This window comes from Furipterus horrens, unplaced genomic scaffold (assembly GCF_987537825.1).
Source record: "Furipterus horrens unplaced genomic scaffold, mFurHor1.1.pri manual_scaffold_2, whole genome shotgun sequence".
NCBI lineage: Eukaryota > Metazoa > Chordata > Mammalia > Chiroptera > Furipteridae > Furipterus > Furipterus horrens.
In genome coordinates, this window is record NW_028327172.1 from 194315395 (window position 1) to 194332389 (window position 16995).

At 37.8% G+C, this 16995-nt stretch overlaps 1 protein-coding gene across 1 annotated transcript in view; it reads right to left on the reverse strand.

Annotated features, from left to right (window-relative positions):
* Positions 1-2144, reverse strand: part of LOC150020232 (WD repeat-containing protein 19-like) — a 41084-nt gene extending 38940 nt beyond the window's left edge. Inside the window, exon 1 of the mRNA XM_090267394.1 lies at positions 2087-2144. Coding sequence (XP_090123520.1) covers positions 2087-2092 — 6 coding nt within the window. The 5' untranslated portion in view covers positions 2093-2144. The remainder of the gene's footprint in view (positions 1-2086) is intronic.
* Positions 2145-16995: the final 14851 nt, after the last annotated feature.

Here is a 16995-nt window from a genome sequence, read left to right on the forward strand (position 1 = left end):
AAGTCAACACTATGACAAACAACATGATTAATCAATCAACAAAAGAAAAAAATCACAACCCAATTGATAAAGTATGGAACTCAATATATCGGGGAGAGTTTATTATAAAACATTTTTGCTTATGAAAATTTTTAAATATTAATTTTATAAAAATGTATAAGTTTCACATTTTACAGATGTTTAAGATTAAAATAATTTAAACCTGAATTTGTCTAATTATTAGCATGAATTCTTTGGGATTAAATTTAACAAAACTGCTATTCAAGAAATCTGAACTATGATAGAAATACAAAATGGATATACTTCATTCAAAATTATTTTCTTCCTTTACCCATCAGTTATATTTACTTCATCAATAAGTGTGTTTAGTTTGGCTCTTGGACAAAGTATCGGTCAAAAAATCATTCTTTCCACTTAAGACAATCCCGAACTGTGGTTATGGAAGCCACAAACATGTGGACTTGAAATGTGGGTAGAACAAATTTAAATATGCTGTAAATAAAAAATATATATTGGATTTCAAAGACTATGAAAAAGAGAATGCAAACCATCTCGTTGATAACTTTTGTATTGATTACATGTTGAAACGATAATATTTTTGATTTATTGGATATATTATTAAAATTAATTTTATCTGATTTTTAAAAAGTATTTTAATGTGGCTATTAAATTTAAAAAATTATATTGGCTCACATATTTATATCAAACAGTGCTGATCTAGAACACCTAGGAACACAGAAGAGAAATGAAAAAAATTTAAATATTAGGTTAAATTACAGATTAAACAATGATGCTCGTATCTAGGCATATGAAATTTACATACTACTACAGGTGGCTTAAATGTCTCAGTGGCAATTCTTCCAATGCTCAAAATTAACCACTAATCAATAGGTATTCCATATGTTAAAAGAGATGAAATCCACCACTATTGAAAACAGAAGTGCACTAGTCACAGGAGCATCCAATTCTGTGCAGCAGGAGGACACCAGTGAAGAAAAAAAGAGTATAAAAGCATCTTACTTTTACAACTTTGTGACTACATTGCCCTGGAATTCCTTCATGCAAATGAGGGATCCTTAAACTTGAATTTCATTAGCTTCATGGTAGACTTCCATGGGATCTTACATATTATTTTTCTTCAAAGGAGCTATATAGATGCTCCACATAGAGTGCAGTGGAAATGGTGCTAACTTCACAATCAGAAAACCAAGATTTAAATTTTGCTTCTTACATTACCTGTAGGGCTTAAAGTAAGTCGCTTAAATTGACTCAAGCACAGATTTCTCAATTTTAAAACAGGAATAATAATATCTCCCTTCAGATACTTCACAAATTGTGAAAAGCTTTAAATATGAGTTGTGGTTACTGGTCTGTCAATTCCAATTTCCACACTAAAAGCAACGAGAACGCATTAGGACGTATAAAATAATTTTTAAATTAAGCTTTCCATTTCTTTGCCGGATCAGAGCACGGGGCTATTGCTGTGGGAAAGAGGAAAGGTGAAGGAGCTGTAGCCAGTGACCCAAGAGGGGGTTTCACCAAAAGCCCACGCCTGGAAACCATGCGTGCAGAGAATGACGCTCTTCAGCATCTAAATCTGTGCAGATTTCTCCGTGAACACTACACTTGCCACCAGGTGATCTGTAAATAGTACCAATCACAGGCTTTTCACTCTGTTTAAGGAGCTAGTCAGTTGCGCGGCTTGCCAGGGGCTTCGCTGCAAGAAATGAGGCAGCTCGTGACACCCGAACGAGTCAATTTTATCTCGACCCTGCAAACGCAGTCACACGACTCCTTCCTTCCGCGGAGTGAAGTTCGGGGTCTCTTCAGACCCAGGCTGCTCATTTCCGGCCGTGAGGGGGTTCCCTCTCACCGCACCACTTCAACTCCACTTTATTTTCTTTCCTTCCCCCTTGCTCCTTCAATTGCGCCCCATTTTCTACCTCCCTGGTCGCCCCTCACCCCAGTCCACCACGCACTCGGGAATCGGGGAGAAGGATCACACACCCCTATCCTCAAAGTGACGCTTTGCGGACTGAGAGAAAGGCTAGTGGTCCGATCCTCCCGGGGCTTGTAAGTTACTTACCTTCATCTCCAGGATAGAGCGGTTGGGCGATCCAGCAAATGCGCAGGCGTACTTAGTCTCCTCCAAGAAGGCTACCGCGTTCCCGTCACCCAGGAGACCGCGCGAGCCGTGACCAATCAGCGAGTACCAGCTTAAGGGCGGTGCTCCGGGGAGGAGAGAGGGAGACGTGCCTTGGGATCACGTGATGCCAAGGAAACCTGGTCCAGAGTTTTCTGTGTCGCGAGGCCTTGCTCAGTCTCGGCTTCTTGGTTGGGCACTGATTGGATAAGATCTGAAGACTGGCCTGGGGGAAGCGGGCTCTGGGAGCACTGCGTGAATTTCGGCCTCCGAGTAATAGGAGTCCCCTGGTGGCTCGGAGCACGGAGAAAGGCGCTGAATGCTGTATAGGAAGAGGCGGGAATTGGCCCTTGGGGGAAATATTTGACACACTCCACGCAAAGTGGGCTTGGATGAGACCGACCAGGTGTCATCTCTCTATTTCCCCCTTCCAGGTTTCTGGGCTAGAAAGGATGAGCTGTGACAGTTTATTCTCAGGCTTTAAGAAGCCAACTAAATGAGCCAGCTATAGTGGGCAGGAAGAATGACCTCTTAACCACTTTGAGTGGCATAGAATAACGGATTTAAAAAAAAGCATGTTCATATTAACAGACACAGAAAAAAAGCACATACCTTTAATTCAACACGCATTCGTGGTAACGGACTGGGAATGGAAAAAAGGAAACTGAGGAAGATCAGCTACAAAAACAGCAACAAAAAAAAACATATTAAATGCCTTCCCTCTAAGCTTGGAGGAGGGGGAATGTTTCCTGACTCATGAATGTGCTGTATCTTTACATTTACTTTCTTTTTTAATTTCTTTAAACAAATTTTGTAATTTTCAGTATACAAATCTCTTATTTTGTTCAATTCTAATGCACTCTTTTACTTTTGATGCTGTTATTATACATGGAATTTTTAAAAGTTTCACTTTTGGTTTGTTTATTTCTAGTGTAGAGAAAGGGAATTGATTTTTTTATATTTATCTTGTGTCCTGCAAATTTTGCTCAACTTGTTGATTTGTAATAATAGTTTTTAATGGATTCCTTGGAATTTTATATATTTTATTTTTCCTACATCTGCAAATAGAGATAGTATTACTTATTCCTTCCAGTCTGGATGGTATTTAGTTCCTTTTCTTAGTGAGAGTGGAGATCCTTTTAGGAATCCTAGAACCCACTGATATGCTGTACCCATTGTTATCTTTTTTATTGTGTTATAAAATTGTGCTGCTATTTTTCTATTTTTAACATTCACTTTTACTTCAAGTTGATGAAAATTACATAATATGGTCAATTTAATGTGTTTTCAAGAAATAGGCTGAGAAATTTTTCAGGCTTGAGAACAATTTTTCTCAATAACCTAGTAACTAAACAAAGCTGGCAGGTAATGTCTATGGCACATTTAACATTTAAATATGAGTATTAAGTACCACATTTGGATTTTTCAAATGATTTTATTTTGGGGCATTGCCTCATAATATGTGTTTATATATTGAAATGTTTTTCTATTGTAAAATATTACTCCCTTAAAGACTGCATAGTATAACAGTGAATTGAACTTTGTCATAAACTCCCTGTTTAAACCCAGTTCATGGCATTTACTAGTTCTTTGACCTTGGGCCAATTCCCTCTGCTGAATCTGTGTGCTCACATCTAAAATGAGAGTGATGATACCTACCTAATTTGATTCAAGGGAAATTACTTTTAAAAAAGAGAACAAAATCCCATTATCAACATAAATTTTTAAAATATTTCCAGTTTTTGCCGTTAAGTATGCCAATTGCACTATGTATTTATAACTATGGTGTGTGTGTGTGTGTGTGTGTGTGTGTGTGTTTAACACATTTCTTTAGGTCAAATAATAAATATAACACATTTATTAGGCTGCTCAGTCCTGAGCAATAGAAAAGCAACAATCCTAACAAAATGGGTTTTTAGTTTTTCCCATGTCAAGTACATCCACTCTTCTTCAACTCCCTTCTGCTGGTTTTGGGCTGAATCATTTAGGCCATTGGTTCTCTAACTTCAGTACGTATCCGATATGGTCAGTGTGTGTTAGAATTGCCTGAGAGGCCTGGTGAAACACAGACTGCCAGCCACATCTTCAGAGTCTCTGATTTAGTAGTTCTGGGGTGGATCTGGAGATTTGCATTTCTAACAGGTTCCCAGGCAATGCTGATCATGCCCACCTGCAGATTACACTTGGAGGCCACTGATCTCTAGTTAATTGTTTCATAAATCCCCTTTGCTTTTTTCCATATGTGTTATACTAAAAGCAGTCTATTATTGATATTGTTTACAACAAATTTCCTAGATATGCCTATTGAAAGTCACTATTCAATTTATTTTTAAGCTTTGAGAAGCATTTGGTATTATTTTATATAAATCAGGGGTCCTAATTAATGCCTTGTTTTTTAAAAAAATTATTTTTGTTTTTCTCATTAGACTGACAATAGGTAGGATTTCAGCTGGTGGATAAAAGAGAAGAAAGGAATTTAGAAGTAGTGAAGTAGAGTGGAAGAAGTAGACAAGGTAATTTGAACCCAGTGATATGTCGGCGGCGGCGGCGGCAGCCGTCCATCTCGAGAGACGATGGTGGTGTAGCTTCTTAAGAGTCTATCTGCACCGCCGAGAATGGCTGTGCAGTCCGACTCGGGAGTGACACGGTATCTGTCTCCTCCCGTGTTGAATCGACATCTTGCGATGACGCTGGAGTGTCCTCTCCAGTGAAGCTGAAGCTACAGAGCCTGGGCAGGGTGATATGGAGGGTCTGCTGTTGCCCATGCAGCAGACCCCCCCTCTCTTTGCAGCTGAAGGGTCCAAGGGAAAGACGGAGTCAATACAGCTTGGTTTCAGGTGCGCCGCAGGAGTTGCCGGTGTTGACTACAACGTCAAACCGCCTTAGGGACTCCGGCTCCGGATTTTCTGTCGGGGTTTACTCCCTTAGCCTTTCCCCTGAAGAGGTATGCCGCAAGGCAGCGGAGGTTTTTTGGAGTCAGAGTTTTCCTCCTCTGATGTGCCCTGACTGGAAGATCGAACCAGCGACACTTAGCTCGCAGGCCAACGCTCAATCCACTGAGCCAAACCAGCCAGGGGTGGAACTGTTTTAATTTGTGATAACCATTTAGTAATTTAGATAATGTACTTAACTTTGTCAGCTTCACTTTTCTTTTTTAAATTGAAATATATTTGACATATAACATGGTGTAAGGTATACACATGTTAATCTGATACATTTTAATATAATTGCCATTGTAGTGATAATTATCAGCTTCAGTTTTCTTATCCATAGTGGAGCTTGAAAATTAATGGAACTGTTTTTTTTCTTTAAACTTTTTTTAAATTAATTAATTAATTTGTTTGTTTATTTATTTATTTGTAGAGAGAGGGGAAAGGAGAAAGAGAGGGAGAGAAACATCACTGTGTGGTTGCCTCTCACTTGTGCCCCCAACTGGGGACCTGGCGTGCAACCTAGTCATGTGCCCTGACTGGGAATCGAACCAGCGACACTTGGCTCGCTGGCCGACGCTCAATCCACTGAGCCACAGCAGCCAGGGGTGGAACTGTTTTAATTTGTGGTATTCTTCTAGAAGTATTTGCACTTTTGGAAATGCTCTTTTGTAATATAATATTTGGGAAAGGAGGGAAATCCAGCAACATGATTAAGCCTGTCCATCTGGGAAAGGCTCTTGTGTCCACTTGTCTGGGAGAAATTCATTGAAGAGTTAGTCAAGTCATTATACAACCTGTGAAAGGGGTAATTCTAGAGTGCACAGAGTTTTGTTTTGTTTTGTTTTTAAGCTATACACCTTCAACTTGATTGCTTATTTAGGAATAAATACCTGTTATATGGCAATCTTCAGAAACCTATAATTTACTTAGAAAAATAGGGCATTAGGAAAAAGCATTTTTGTCAAAATCTGCTATAAAAACTGGTAAGAATTGCATGAAGCTTGTCAAAAGGATACTGGAAAAAAAAAAACCCAAATAACATAACTTGCTGTAATATCGGAAAAATGAATTTCCAGAGAGAAAGGAGACTTTCCAACGTGAAGAGAAAGATGGATATCATGGGATTGGGGGTGAAAAATAATGACCTTTAATACTAAAACTAGATAAATAAACTAGGAAATCTAGGTAGAATTCAGATTTTAAAAATAGAGAGCTTCTCATTGCACACTAATTTCCAGTAAATGTTAGTATTTGATCATCTTATATTTTTACTTCCAATTTATCAGACTTCCAGTTTTTAAAATGATGGCAATTTGGGGAAATAATTCCCTACTAATATTATATAGAAAGAAAGTCTAATGAGCACAACAATTAATAACTGGGGAAAGACAGTGTATTCAGAAATAACATTGGATTAGGAGATACTAAATTGGAGATATTTCCGTTTGGTTTCCTAACTCACATCAGTAGCTAAATATATTAATGTCATTTAAAGATTATTAATTACTCTTAAAAATCATTAATTTTAAGCTTAAAATAAAATTTGATATTGGACATTAAGCCAATTATTTTTGTCCACTTCTGTGCTAAGCATAATTCCAGGTGCAGATACATGGCTATGAATCAAACAGCCAAGGAAATTAAGAAATTAAAATTAGTTCTGGATTCATTACAATTTAATAATTTCTATTCTCAAGAGGAACATTTTTGCATTACTTGAGTTCATATAGAATAGTAGCTCTCAATCCTGGCTGCTACTAGAATTACTTGGGGTCACCCCGGGTGGTTCAACCCAGATTTATTGAAACAATTTCTAAAGATGGAGCCTGGCACTTCCCTCTCTCCCTCTTTTCATTTCTTCCTTCTCCATCCCTCCCTCCCTTTCTTTCTTTTCTTTTAAACTCTGTGGTACACAGCCAGAGTTGAAAACCAGTGATTTATTATAGAGTATGCCAAACCCAAGGAAATGAATGGCAAACCTGTTTTGTTTTTGAAGGCAAATAGCTTCTTCTCTTAAAAAGAAAGCCTATGCACAGCAATGTGAAATGACTGTTGCCTTGAAAACCAGTTTGGCAGTTCCTCAAAAAGCTAAACATAGAATTACCAAATGACCCAGCAATTCCACTCCTACATATATATCCCAAAGAACTGAAACAAGTTCTCAAATACTTGTACATGTATGTTTATAACACCTCCATTCACAGTAGCCAAAAGGTGGAAACAACCCAAATGTCCATGAATGGACAAACCAATTGTGATATACGCATACAACAGAGTATTATTCAGCCATAGAAAGGAATGAAGTGTTGATACATTATATGCTACAACATGGATGAATCATGAAAATATGCTAAGTGAAAGAAACTTGGCACAGAGTCACAAATCGTATGATTCTATTTATATGAAATAATCTAGACTAGGTAAATCCAGACTAGATAGAATGCAGATTTGTGATCGCCAGCTTCTTGCAATCACAAATCTGCATTTTCAGATGCTTTAAAAAGAAATGATAAAATTATTCTGGGGGGATGTGAATGAATAAAACTACAGTCCCAATGGACCTCTCTTAGATACCTCATTTTTCTCTGGGAGAAAGTACTCCATTCACTTCCTTATTTTTTTTTACTCAAGGTTGTGCATTCTAGCTCTTATTCCCACTTCTCAACGGTGTGCTGGGGCCCAACAACACTGGCTCGTGAAAGCTGTGCATCTCTTCGCAAGTTAGTATTTAGTAACGTCCTGTCAGCAGCTTGATATTGTTGCCATTGAAATTGGCAAATGCTACTAGTCAGAGATTTTTTTATTGCACAGGGAGTCCATTGTTAAACATTTACCAAGACACAACTGCTTCTGCCTCATAGAAACTGCTAATTGCCAAAATCAGTGGTCAATTTTCAGCCTCCCCCGCACCACCACTGCCATAATTAAGTTATTGCAAGCAGTCTTGGCTTAGGTCATGCTGTAAAGGTGCTCCAGGAATTGTATCAGGATAGAAATACGTCCTAGAAGCAGGGAAAGCACAGAAATATGGGGAAATAGAGGAGATACAGCATACACGTGAGACAAACGTGATGTTTTTCCCAATCCTAAGAATTTACATGACATTACCAATAACGGGTTGTGAAGCTGAAAGGGGCTTTTCTAAACCATCAGTAATAAAAAGATATATATCATTAACCATGGTAGAGAAGAATGAATTCACTTTCTACCTTTCTATTCTCTCTACAGAAAATTTATAAAATTGTTGCCACATGAAGCAGCGATTAATAAGGTGGTTGGAGAAAACTATTACGAAGTTGTCAGTTAATAAAATTATTGCATTCTTCAACCTGTATCTTGTAGGTACTAAACACATGTTTGCTAGACTAAACTGAACCAATTTCTGAAGATGCTTTTGTCTATAATCAATTTAATGTGTGGCATAAATCTTAATATATTATTTAGGGTGCACTGATCATTGAAGGGACCCTCATTTTTCTTATTTTAGTTACCACACTTTTTCCTCTGTATTCTAACAGTCACAATCTATCTCATTTATTATTTATCTTCTTATCCATGTTTTTAAAAGCTACTTTCCATTTTAGACCACCACAAAAATCTTCTTAAATAACTTTTGTTAGAAATACTCCATTTCTTCTACACAAAGACTAGACAGCCTCACTAATTTTGCATAATTTGGGAAAAGCTCATCCAAACTAGTGAAAACCTCTTAACAGTATGTTGTTTTAAAATAAGTTAACTATCTTGCACATACTAAGTAAAGCCAGGAAAGTATTATCTCATAGGGGCCCTCAGGAAACTTGAGCACATAAGAGTGACTGGCGATGTGTATAAATGGCTCTCCGAAAAGCGCTTGAGGGTGCCTGAAAAGTTTGCCTGAAAAGCTTGCTCTTGGTGTAACACTGCCTTAGTCTGTCCAGGTCCAATAACAAGATACCACAGACTGGGCGGCTTATAGGCAGCAGCGATTCCTTGCTCCCAGTTCTGGGGCTGCACGTCTGCGAGCAGGGCGCCAGCAGGATCCAGCGAGAGCCCCCTTGCAGTTGCAGACTTCTCCGTGCGTCCTCACGTGGTGGGAGGCACCAGGGATCTCTCTAGAGCCTCTTCCAAAGGACACTAATGCCATTCATGAGGGGTCTACATGACTTCAGCACTTCCCAAAGGCCCCAACTACTGATACCATAACTTCGGGGATCGGATTGCAGCAGATGACCTTTGCGGGGCACACTCAGACTATAGCAAAACAAGAGGGCCTTGATTTGAAGAAACTGGTAAATCGGTGACTGTTTGAGAGGAGGGTAAGCCACCATTGTGTGAGGTTTGCCTAGGTAATAGTTCTCAGCTGTGACTGCACATTAGGGTCACCCGGGTTTTGACTGGACTGACATCCTGAAATATTACATCTGGGGTAGAGTCCAGGCATTTAGGTATTTTTAATGTTCTTTACGTAATCCTAGTGTGATACCGTGATATAGACTCACCGGACTAGGTAGTACAAGCAATGTGCTGGTAACTCTTGTGGCACTCTGGGTTCCAGCTGGGGTAAATATCCCGAAATGTCATATGTCGAATGGGTATGAGCATTAGAGAGTCAAATATGCAACCTGCTTTACTGAATACTGGAGCCTGAAAGGGACCTGAGCAACCATCTTGTACAATCTTTGCAATGACTAATTCTTAAAAAAAAAAAGTAAAAAAATGATATGCTAGTTTCAATTGCACAATATAGTGGTTTGACTTTTATATACCTCACAATGTGATCGCCACACTAAGTCCAGTAAGCAATGACAATTTCTTAGTGTGAAAGATTTATGTAACATAGATAAATTATTATAAAGTATCCCTACCATCCAAATATTGGGTAGAATGTTCATGGCATTTGAAAATCAGTTGTAACGTTGCTGGGAGGAGAGCAAACAGTCCGTTCTGTTACTATGTTTTAGCGGTAAGTGGTCCATATGGCTACTTACATAAGGTCAGAAGGGAAGAGCAAGTAGATGCTCTATATGGAGACGGCCTGCAAACTGCTTCCCTGATGGTTATGACCATCTGGGCTTCCCCAGTTATTTTCAAGTCATGTACAGAGAGGAGACATAACTGTCATCCTCAATTTGAATACAACAGTGCATGAGCTTCCTCTGCGCGCATGTGGTGCTGCTGTCGGCCTCCTCACTTCCCGAACATCTCTGACTTTCCCACTTCCATGCTCGTGCTTACCAGCCCTCTCCTAAATTCATTACCCGCCCCCTCCACATACGCACCCCATATGTGAAAAAGGAAACTTCATGAATTCTTTTCGCTCTGTGTTTCAGAATCTGTAATACTGTAAACCTGCATTCCAATAACTCAGTGGTGACTTACCTCAAAGACCAAGTTTAGTTCCTATTTATATTCAACCAACAATTAGCGAGAGCCTATTACTGTCAAGATAAAAGTGAATAAAATGTTAAGTGCTTCAGGGGATACAAAAATATACCCCAGTATGTGCCCTTAAGGAACTAATATTGCCCATCTTTATGATCTATTATGGTATAAGATTTTAGTCTTCCTGTGTTGCTCGATGTCCTATTGATCAGAAAGTTTCTGAGTAAATGAAATCTCAGTTGGATTAATTCACTCCCCCGGTCCTCCTCTGTGGTTCTGCTACTGAGTTTCTGATACAGAATCATACAAATAAGTAGGTCAGCTTTTGCCAGACTTACTACCTAGCATTTTCTTTCTCTGAAGCTCCCACACAGCACAGCTATTCTTGTCACTGGCACAGAGGCAGCTCTTTGAATGACAGTTTCTCTCCAACATCCTTGCTCCTGCTACCACTAAGTGAGGTCCGCTTTCTTTCCACAAAATTCACTCCATTTGTTTCTTTTGAACTGCTCAGTTGATCATGTAGTCTTATGCAGATGCATAATTTTATTTTTAATTTAATTTTTTTATTGTTTATTTTATTACACTTGTCCCAGTTTTTCCCTTTTTGTCCCCCTCCACCCAAGTTGCCCTCCCCCCACTCCCACAGTCAATCCCCACACCGTTGTCAGTTTCTAGGGGTCATGCATATATTTTTTTTTAGGATGTGTAACTTTAAAGAAATAAATCTGAAAGCAACAAATGAACAAGCAAGAGGGACAAGCAAACAAAAATTCATAGACACAGACAACAGGAGGGTGATTACTGAAGTGAAGAGGGCGTGGGGTCAATGAAGGGTAAAACAGGTCAAATACGTGGTGACAGAAGATTTGACTTTAGGTGGTGGGCACGCAATGCAGTATAACAGATGATGTACACTTGAAACCTACATAATTTTATTAACCAATGTCACCCAATAAATTTAATTGGGTGAATATACAAAATATTGGTTCTCCTTATTTTCAAGTAGAATGTTTTTACTACCTTAAAAAATAACAATAGACTCTTTATGAGTAGGCTTCACTCAAAAAGATAAACAACCTGACTAGTTTTGAAACATAGGGTCATCATGATAACTTTTAATACCCTGAGCATGCCATCACTTACAGCATAACCAAACTGTCATTGAGCCATTGTATGCCTTCGCAACTTACAGAATTTTAAGGCACAAATATTATATAATTAATATTTATTCTCTAATATAAAATGTTTTAATATACCTCAATTAAATATAATTGTCTATTATCCACAAAGAAATGTCATCAAATGAAACCAGCTTCAGCCTGGGCAAAGACCAAGGGCACTGGATATGGTTCCTAAGCTTCCCTGGCTTCACTTCTAGATGTACCTCATCAGCCCAAAAGAAATAACTACCCAGGGCTGGTGAAGATAGGGTGGCAGTCACGGCTAATCATGACGCATCAATCAATACTTCATATCTTTAAGAGACTCACAAGGTGTCAGAGTTGCTTGGGCCCAGTAAGGGTTTCTGATGGGTGATTTCGAGCATTCTTAGATAGATAAAGGTATTTGAGATCCAGAAGGCTGAAATGCCAAAGTAGGCTTTAATTTTTCATGGTATTTGATTTCTTTTACTCTAATTAAAAACTCAAATAGAATGAAAATATCCCATGTGAATTAATAATCTAGTCACAGTACAATTATATATCATTTTACTGAATATTTGTTCCTGAGTAAGAGTTTTTACCAACAATTCCAAACATTATAGATTATTTAAAAATATCTATCTTGATTTTCAACATTTATGGAATGCTTACTGTGTACCAGGCATTGGGGAAGAGCTCCCAATTAAACTTTCCCCTTCTGTTTTTCATTATTTATCACTCTCTTTTTAGATTAGAATTAAGATCTAAAGAGCCCTTCTGTCAGATCTTAAAATTCACTTATTTGCAAATTACATTAAAAAATTATCTTTGAGATGGCTATAAATGCTGAGTTTTAATCCTAGTGAAACCCTGGCTGGTTTGGCTCAGTGGATTGAGCGTCGGCCTGCGAGCTAAGTGTCGCTGGTTCGATCTTCCAGTCAGGGCACATCAGAGAAGGAAAACTCTGACTCCAAAAAACCTCCGCTGCCTTGCGGCATACCTCTTCAGGGGAAAGGCTAAGGGAGTAAACCCCGACAGAAAATCCGGAGCCGGAGTCCCTAAGGCGGTTTGACGTTGTAGTCAACACCGGCAACTCCTGCGGCGCACCTGAAGCCAAGCTGTATTGACTCCGTCTTTCCCTTGGATCCTTCAGCTGCGAAGAGAGGGGGGGGTCTGCTGCATGGGCAACAGCAGACCCTCCATATCACCCTGCCCAGGCTCTGTAGCTTCAGCTCTTAAGAAGCTACACTATCGTCTCTCGAGATGGACGGCTGCCGACGAATCCTAGTGATATATTTTCCATTGAATGGTCTGGCATCCTTGTCAAAAATCAATTTACTATGGAGTATTTCTGGATTTTCTGTTTTATGCTATTGGCCTATATGTTTATGCTTACATCAGGACCACATTGTTTCTGATTACTGTAGCTTTGTAACAGATTTTGAAATCAGAAAATCTGACTGTTCTTTTTCAAGATTGTTTTGGCTCTTTTGGTTCCCTTCAATTTCATATGAATTCTAGGATCAGCTTTTATAATTTCTGCCAAAAAAAAAAGGGCAATTAGGTTTTTGACAGGAATTGTACTGACTGTAGATTAATTTGGGGAGTATTGCCATCTTAACATTATTAACTCATGAACATGGGATGTCTTTCCATTTATTTAGGTTTTCTTTAGTTTTTTTCAGCAATGTTTATTTAGTTTTGTTCAGTGTACAAGACTTGCACCTCCTTGGCTGAATTTATTCCCAAGTATTTTGTTCTTTTTGATGCTATTTTAATAACATTGTTTTCTTTTCCTTTTTCAGATTTTTTTTTTTTGCCAGTGTGTAGAAGTCAACTGACATTTGTGTGATTTTTGTATTGTAACATTACTAGATTTATTTATTAGCTTTAAAAGTTTTATTTTTGGTGTCTATTCTTGAGGATTTTTAATATATAGGATCATATTAGCTGCCAATAGAGATAGTTTTATTTATTTCTAATTGGAATTTCCTTTATTTATTTTTCTTCCCCAATTGCTCTTGTTAGAACTTCTGGTAAAATGTTGCCTAACAGTGGTGTAAGTGAGCATTTTTCTGATCTCAGAGGAAAAGTTTTCTATCTTTTACCATTTAGTATGTTGTTGGCTGTGGGTTTTTCATGTACGCCTTTTAACAGGTTGAGAAAATTCCATTGTCTACCTAGTCTGCTGAGTGTTTTTACCATGAAAGGGTGTTAGATTTTGTCAAATGCATTTTCTTATCTATTGAAATGTTATTTTTCTCTTTATTCTATTTTTAATAACAAAGAGCTTTATTTTCATTTTACTGTCCTAAATTCTTCTAGCTGTTGCTCCCTTCATTCTATTAATGTGGTATATTACACTGATTTGATTCTTGTACATTGAACCGCCCCTGTACTCCTGAAATAAAGTTTAGTTTGTCATGGTGTATAATCTGTCTTTGTCTAGTTTTGGTAGCAAGGAAATGCTTGCCTTATAGAATGAATTAGGAAGTGTTACCTCCTCTTTTTGGGGGGTAGGGAGAAGAGTTTAAGAAGAATTGGTGTCAATACTTTAAATGTTTGAAAGAATTCATCCGTGAACCCATCTGGTTCTGTACTTTGTTGGGAGATTTTTGATTATTGATTCAATATCTTTACTTAAAATTTTTTATCTCTTGATCTGTTTAGATTTTTATTTTCTTGATTCAGTTTTGGTAATTTTTTTTTCTAGGAATTTGTCCATTTCATATAGAGTACCTAATTTGTAGGTAATAAAGCTTATTTTTGGTGAACAAATTTGTGTATGATTCAGTCATCGAAAATACTGTGCAATTTATTTAATATTTGTAGAACCTGAAATGTACGTCATGTTTTCTTACATTTAGTTTTCTAAAGTAAAATGCATATAAAATTTCATAAGACAGTTAAGCAAAAATCTCCCTTAATACTAAGGAACGAAAATTTTCTGGGAGGAGTGTGACTGGTATAAATTTTCCTTCTAAAAAGCATAAACTTCATTTGTCTTTTGACTAAAATGTATGATTCCCCATATGAAATGAAACCTCCCTTTTTCTACCTAGAAGCCAGAATGATAAGGACGTGGACTCCTGAGCCAGACTGCCTGCATTAAACCCCTGCTCAGCCACTTGCTTGCTATATATAATCTTGGGTCAACCTCTGTGCCCCAGCTTCCTCCGCTTTATATATAAAAAGAATAATGGAACCTGCCTCATAAGGTTGTTATGAGGATTAAGTGCATTCAAGCATGCAATAACTTGGTTCCTAGTTCATAAAAGCATTCAAAAATTATTAGCAAATATTGTTTTTCATAAGATGGTCATTAACTGGGGTTAAAATGAAGAGCAACTAGACATCTCATTGGAGAGACTAATAGTAAAGTGAAGACATCAATGTTGGATGATGGCTACAAGGTAGAGCCATTTTTTCCTCTAGATTTATTAGATACTGGGCTAGGAGAAAGAATGCTTGGCAAATGTTCTATCACTAGAAAAGAAATGGTTCTCTTTACTAGTATCCAGGAGAGCAGGTCTACTGACTACAAAACTGCATCAGAGAGGCCCTCTAGCGAGATAGAAAATCAAAGGGACTGCTCTTCTCGTGAATCGCATAAAAGAAAGGAAGAGAGGGGAATCAGTCCCTTTACTGTAATATGAGTCTGGCTCCGCTCTGGGCACAGGGAACCAGAGAGTGGATGCTGAGTGTTCAAAGGAATGATCACATGTACATGTCCAAGTACTTCCTCTCAAGTCACAGGTCTAAGCCTCCACAGAAGGGGTAATGTACTGACATGTTTCTGCTTTTGAAAACTGTTTTGTTTCTTACAGCTTTTCCTCTTCTTCTCTCCCTTCTCCTAAATACATAAATATACTCCACAGCTGATCCCTTCTTGTCAGGAAAATAATTGAATTCATATCCATAATATAATAAATATATTAATGTATTTGTCACTATCACTATTATTTTCTTAGCAGCCACATAAGTAAAATAACTACGGGTTTTATTTGTGGGAACAGAAGTACTCAATTTCTTGGTGTTTCCAAAGTAGAAAGAATAAAGAAACATTTCATGAGCATTCAAAATTAGCTTTAAAAAAGTTTGTTTTAATTTTTAAAGAAAGCAACTAAAATAAAGGCTACCCTGGTATAAATTGCAAAAACACATTAACCACAACATTGGTATTTTAAAAGATGGGCATTTAGATTATACTCATTTTATATTAAGATATAAATTAATGAACATAGAGGATTTATCATAAAATGTTACTGCCCAGTGCATTTTTGCGAATAATAAACAATTCACTGAGAGTATTAACATTCACATATGTGATTAGAGTTTACAAATGTACAAAACATTGGGTAATAAACATTTAAAACTTATTTTTCAAACATTCAATAAGCCCATTCCCCCCAAACTGATTACAAAAAACCACAAAGGGTTACTAAGTTGCAAAACATAACAAACAAGGCAAGGGAGGCAAATAAGAATATTTAACCAGTTTTGTCAATATCAAAAGACAAAAATCAAAACATCTCTTATAAAAGAAAAGAAATTCATATAATTAAATACTTGTTAGGTGAAAGAACATTATAGAGTATATAACATTTATTTTCTCTACATAAATTTGCATATCTTAACACAAAATACCATGTTTCAATTCCAATTTGAGAATTTTATAACACGTAGTTCTTGGTGAATCTAGATGTAATAGGATGAATCTTTAAATAGACCCCAACGATCATATGTTTTTACTTGGTCATTACTGTTTTAGCTCTTTAATGTTTTTCTTTATTCCCTGGACTAATCCAATTTTAGAAATAATATCTGCAACCAAAGCACATATAGTGCAGATATTTCTGAAAAATCTAAATGGCCTAGTATTTAGTATATCATTAAAAGAGCAGTTGTGGACTTGGAGGGGAATGGTCTACCCTCAGTACTGGGGATGAGTCAGCACTGGGACCCAGTCGGCCGCTTCCCCAGCTCTCCCTTTAAAGCCACCGCGCCAAACTCTCCCCAAGTGTCTCCAGTCCTCTCTGCCTTCCCTCTGCTTGAGCCCAGGATGCTCAATGTCACTAAACATCAGAGAAGTGCAAATTAAAACCACAATGAGACTTCCGGCCAAGAAGGAGGCCTACACAGACATGCTGGGTCTCCACCACAACTAAGAAGGAATACAACTTCCTCAAAACTAGAGACAACCAGAAATTCCAGAAAATCAAGCTGCATGGAAGCCCAACAAACAAAAATATAAAAAAGAAATACTCATCCAAACAGAACTGCTCTACATTTGGCCTGTGCCAATGACCATGCGCAAGTGGTCACTCTCCTAATAGACAGAAAATGCGAGATGAACTTCGGTGACATTGATGAAAGGACAGCTCTGATTACGGCCGTACGATGCCAGGCG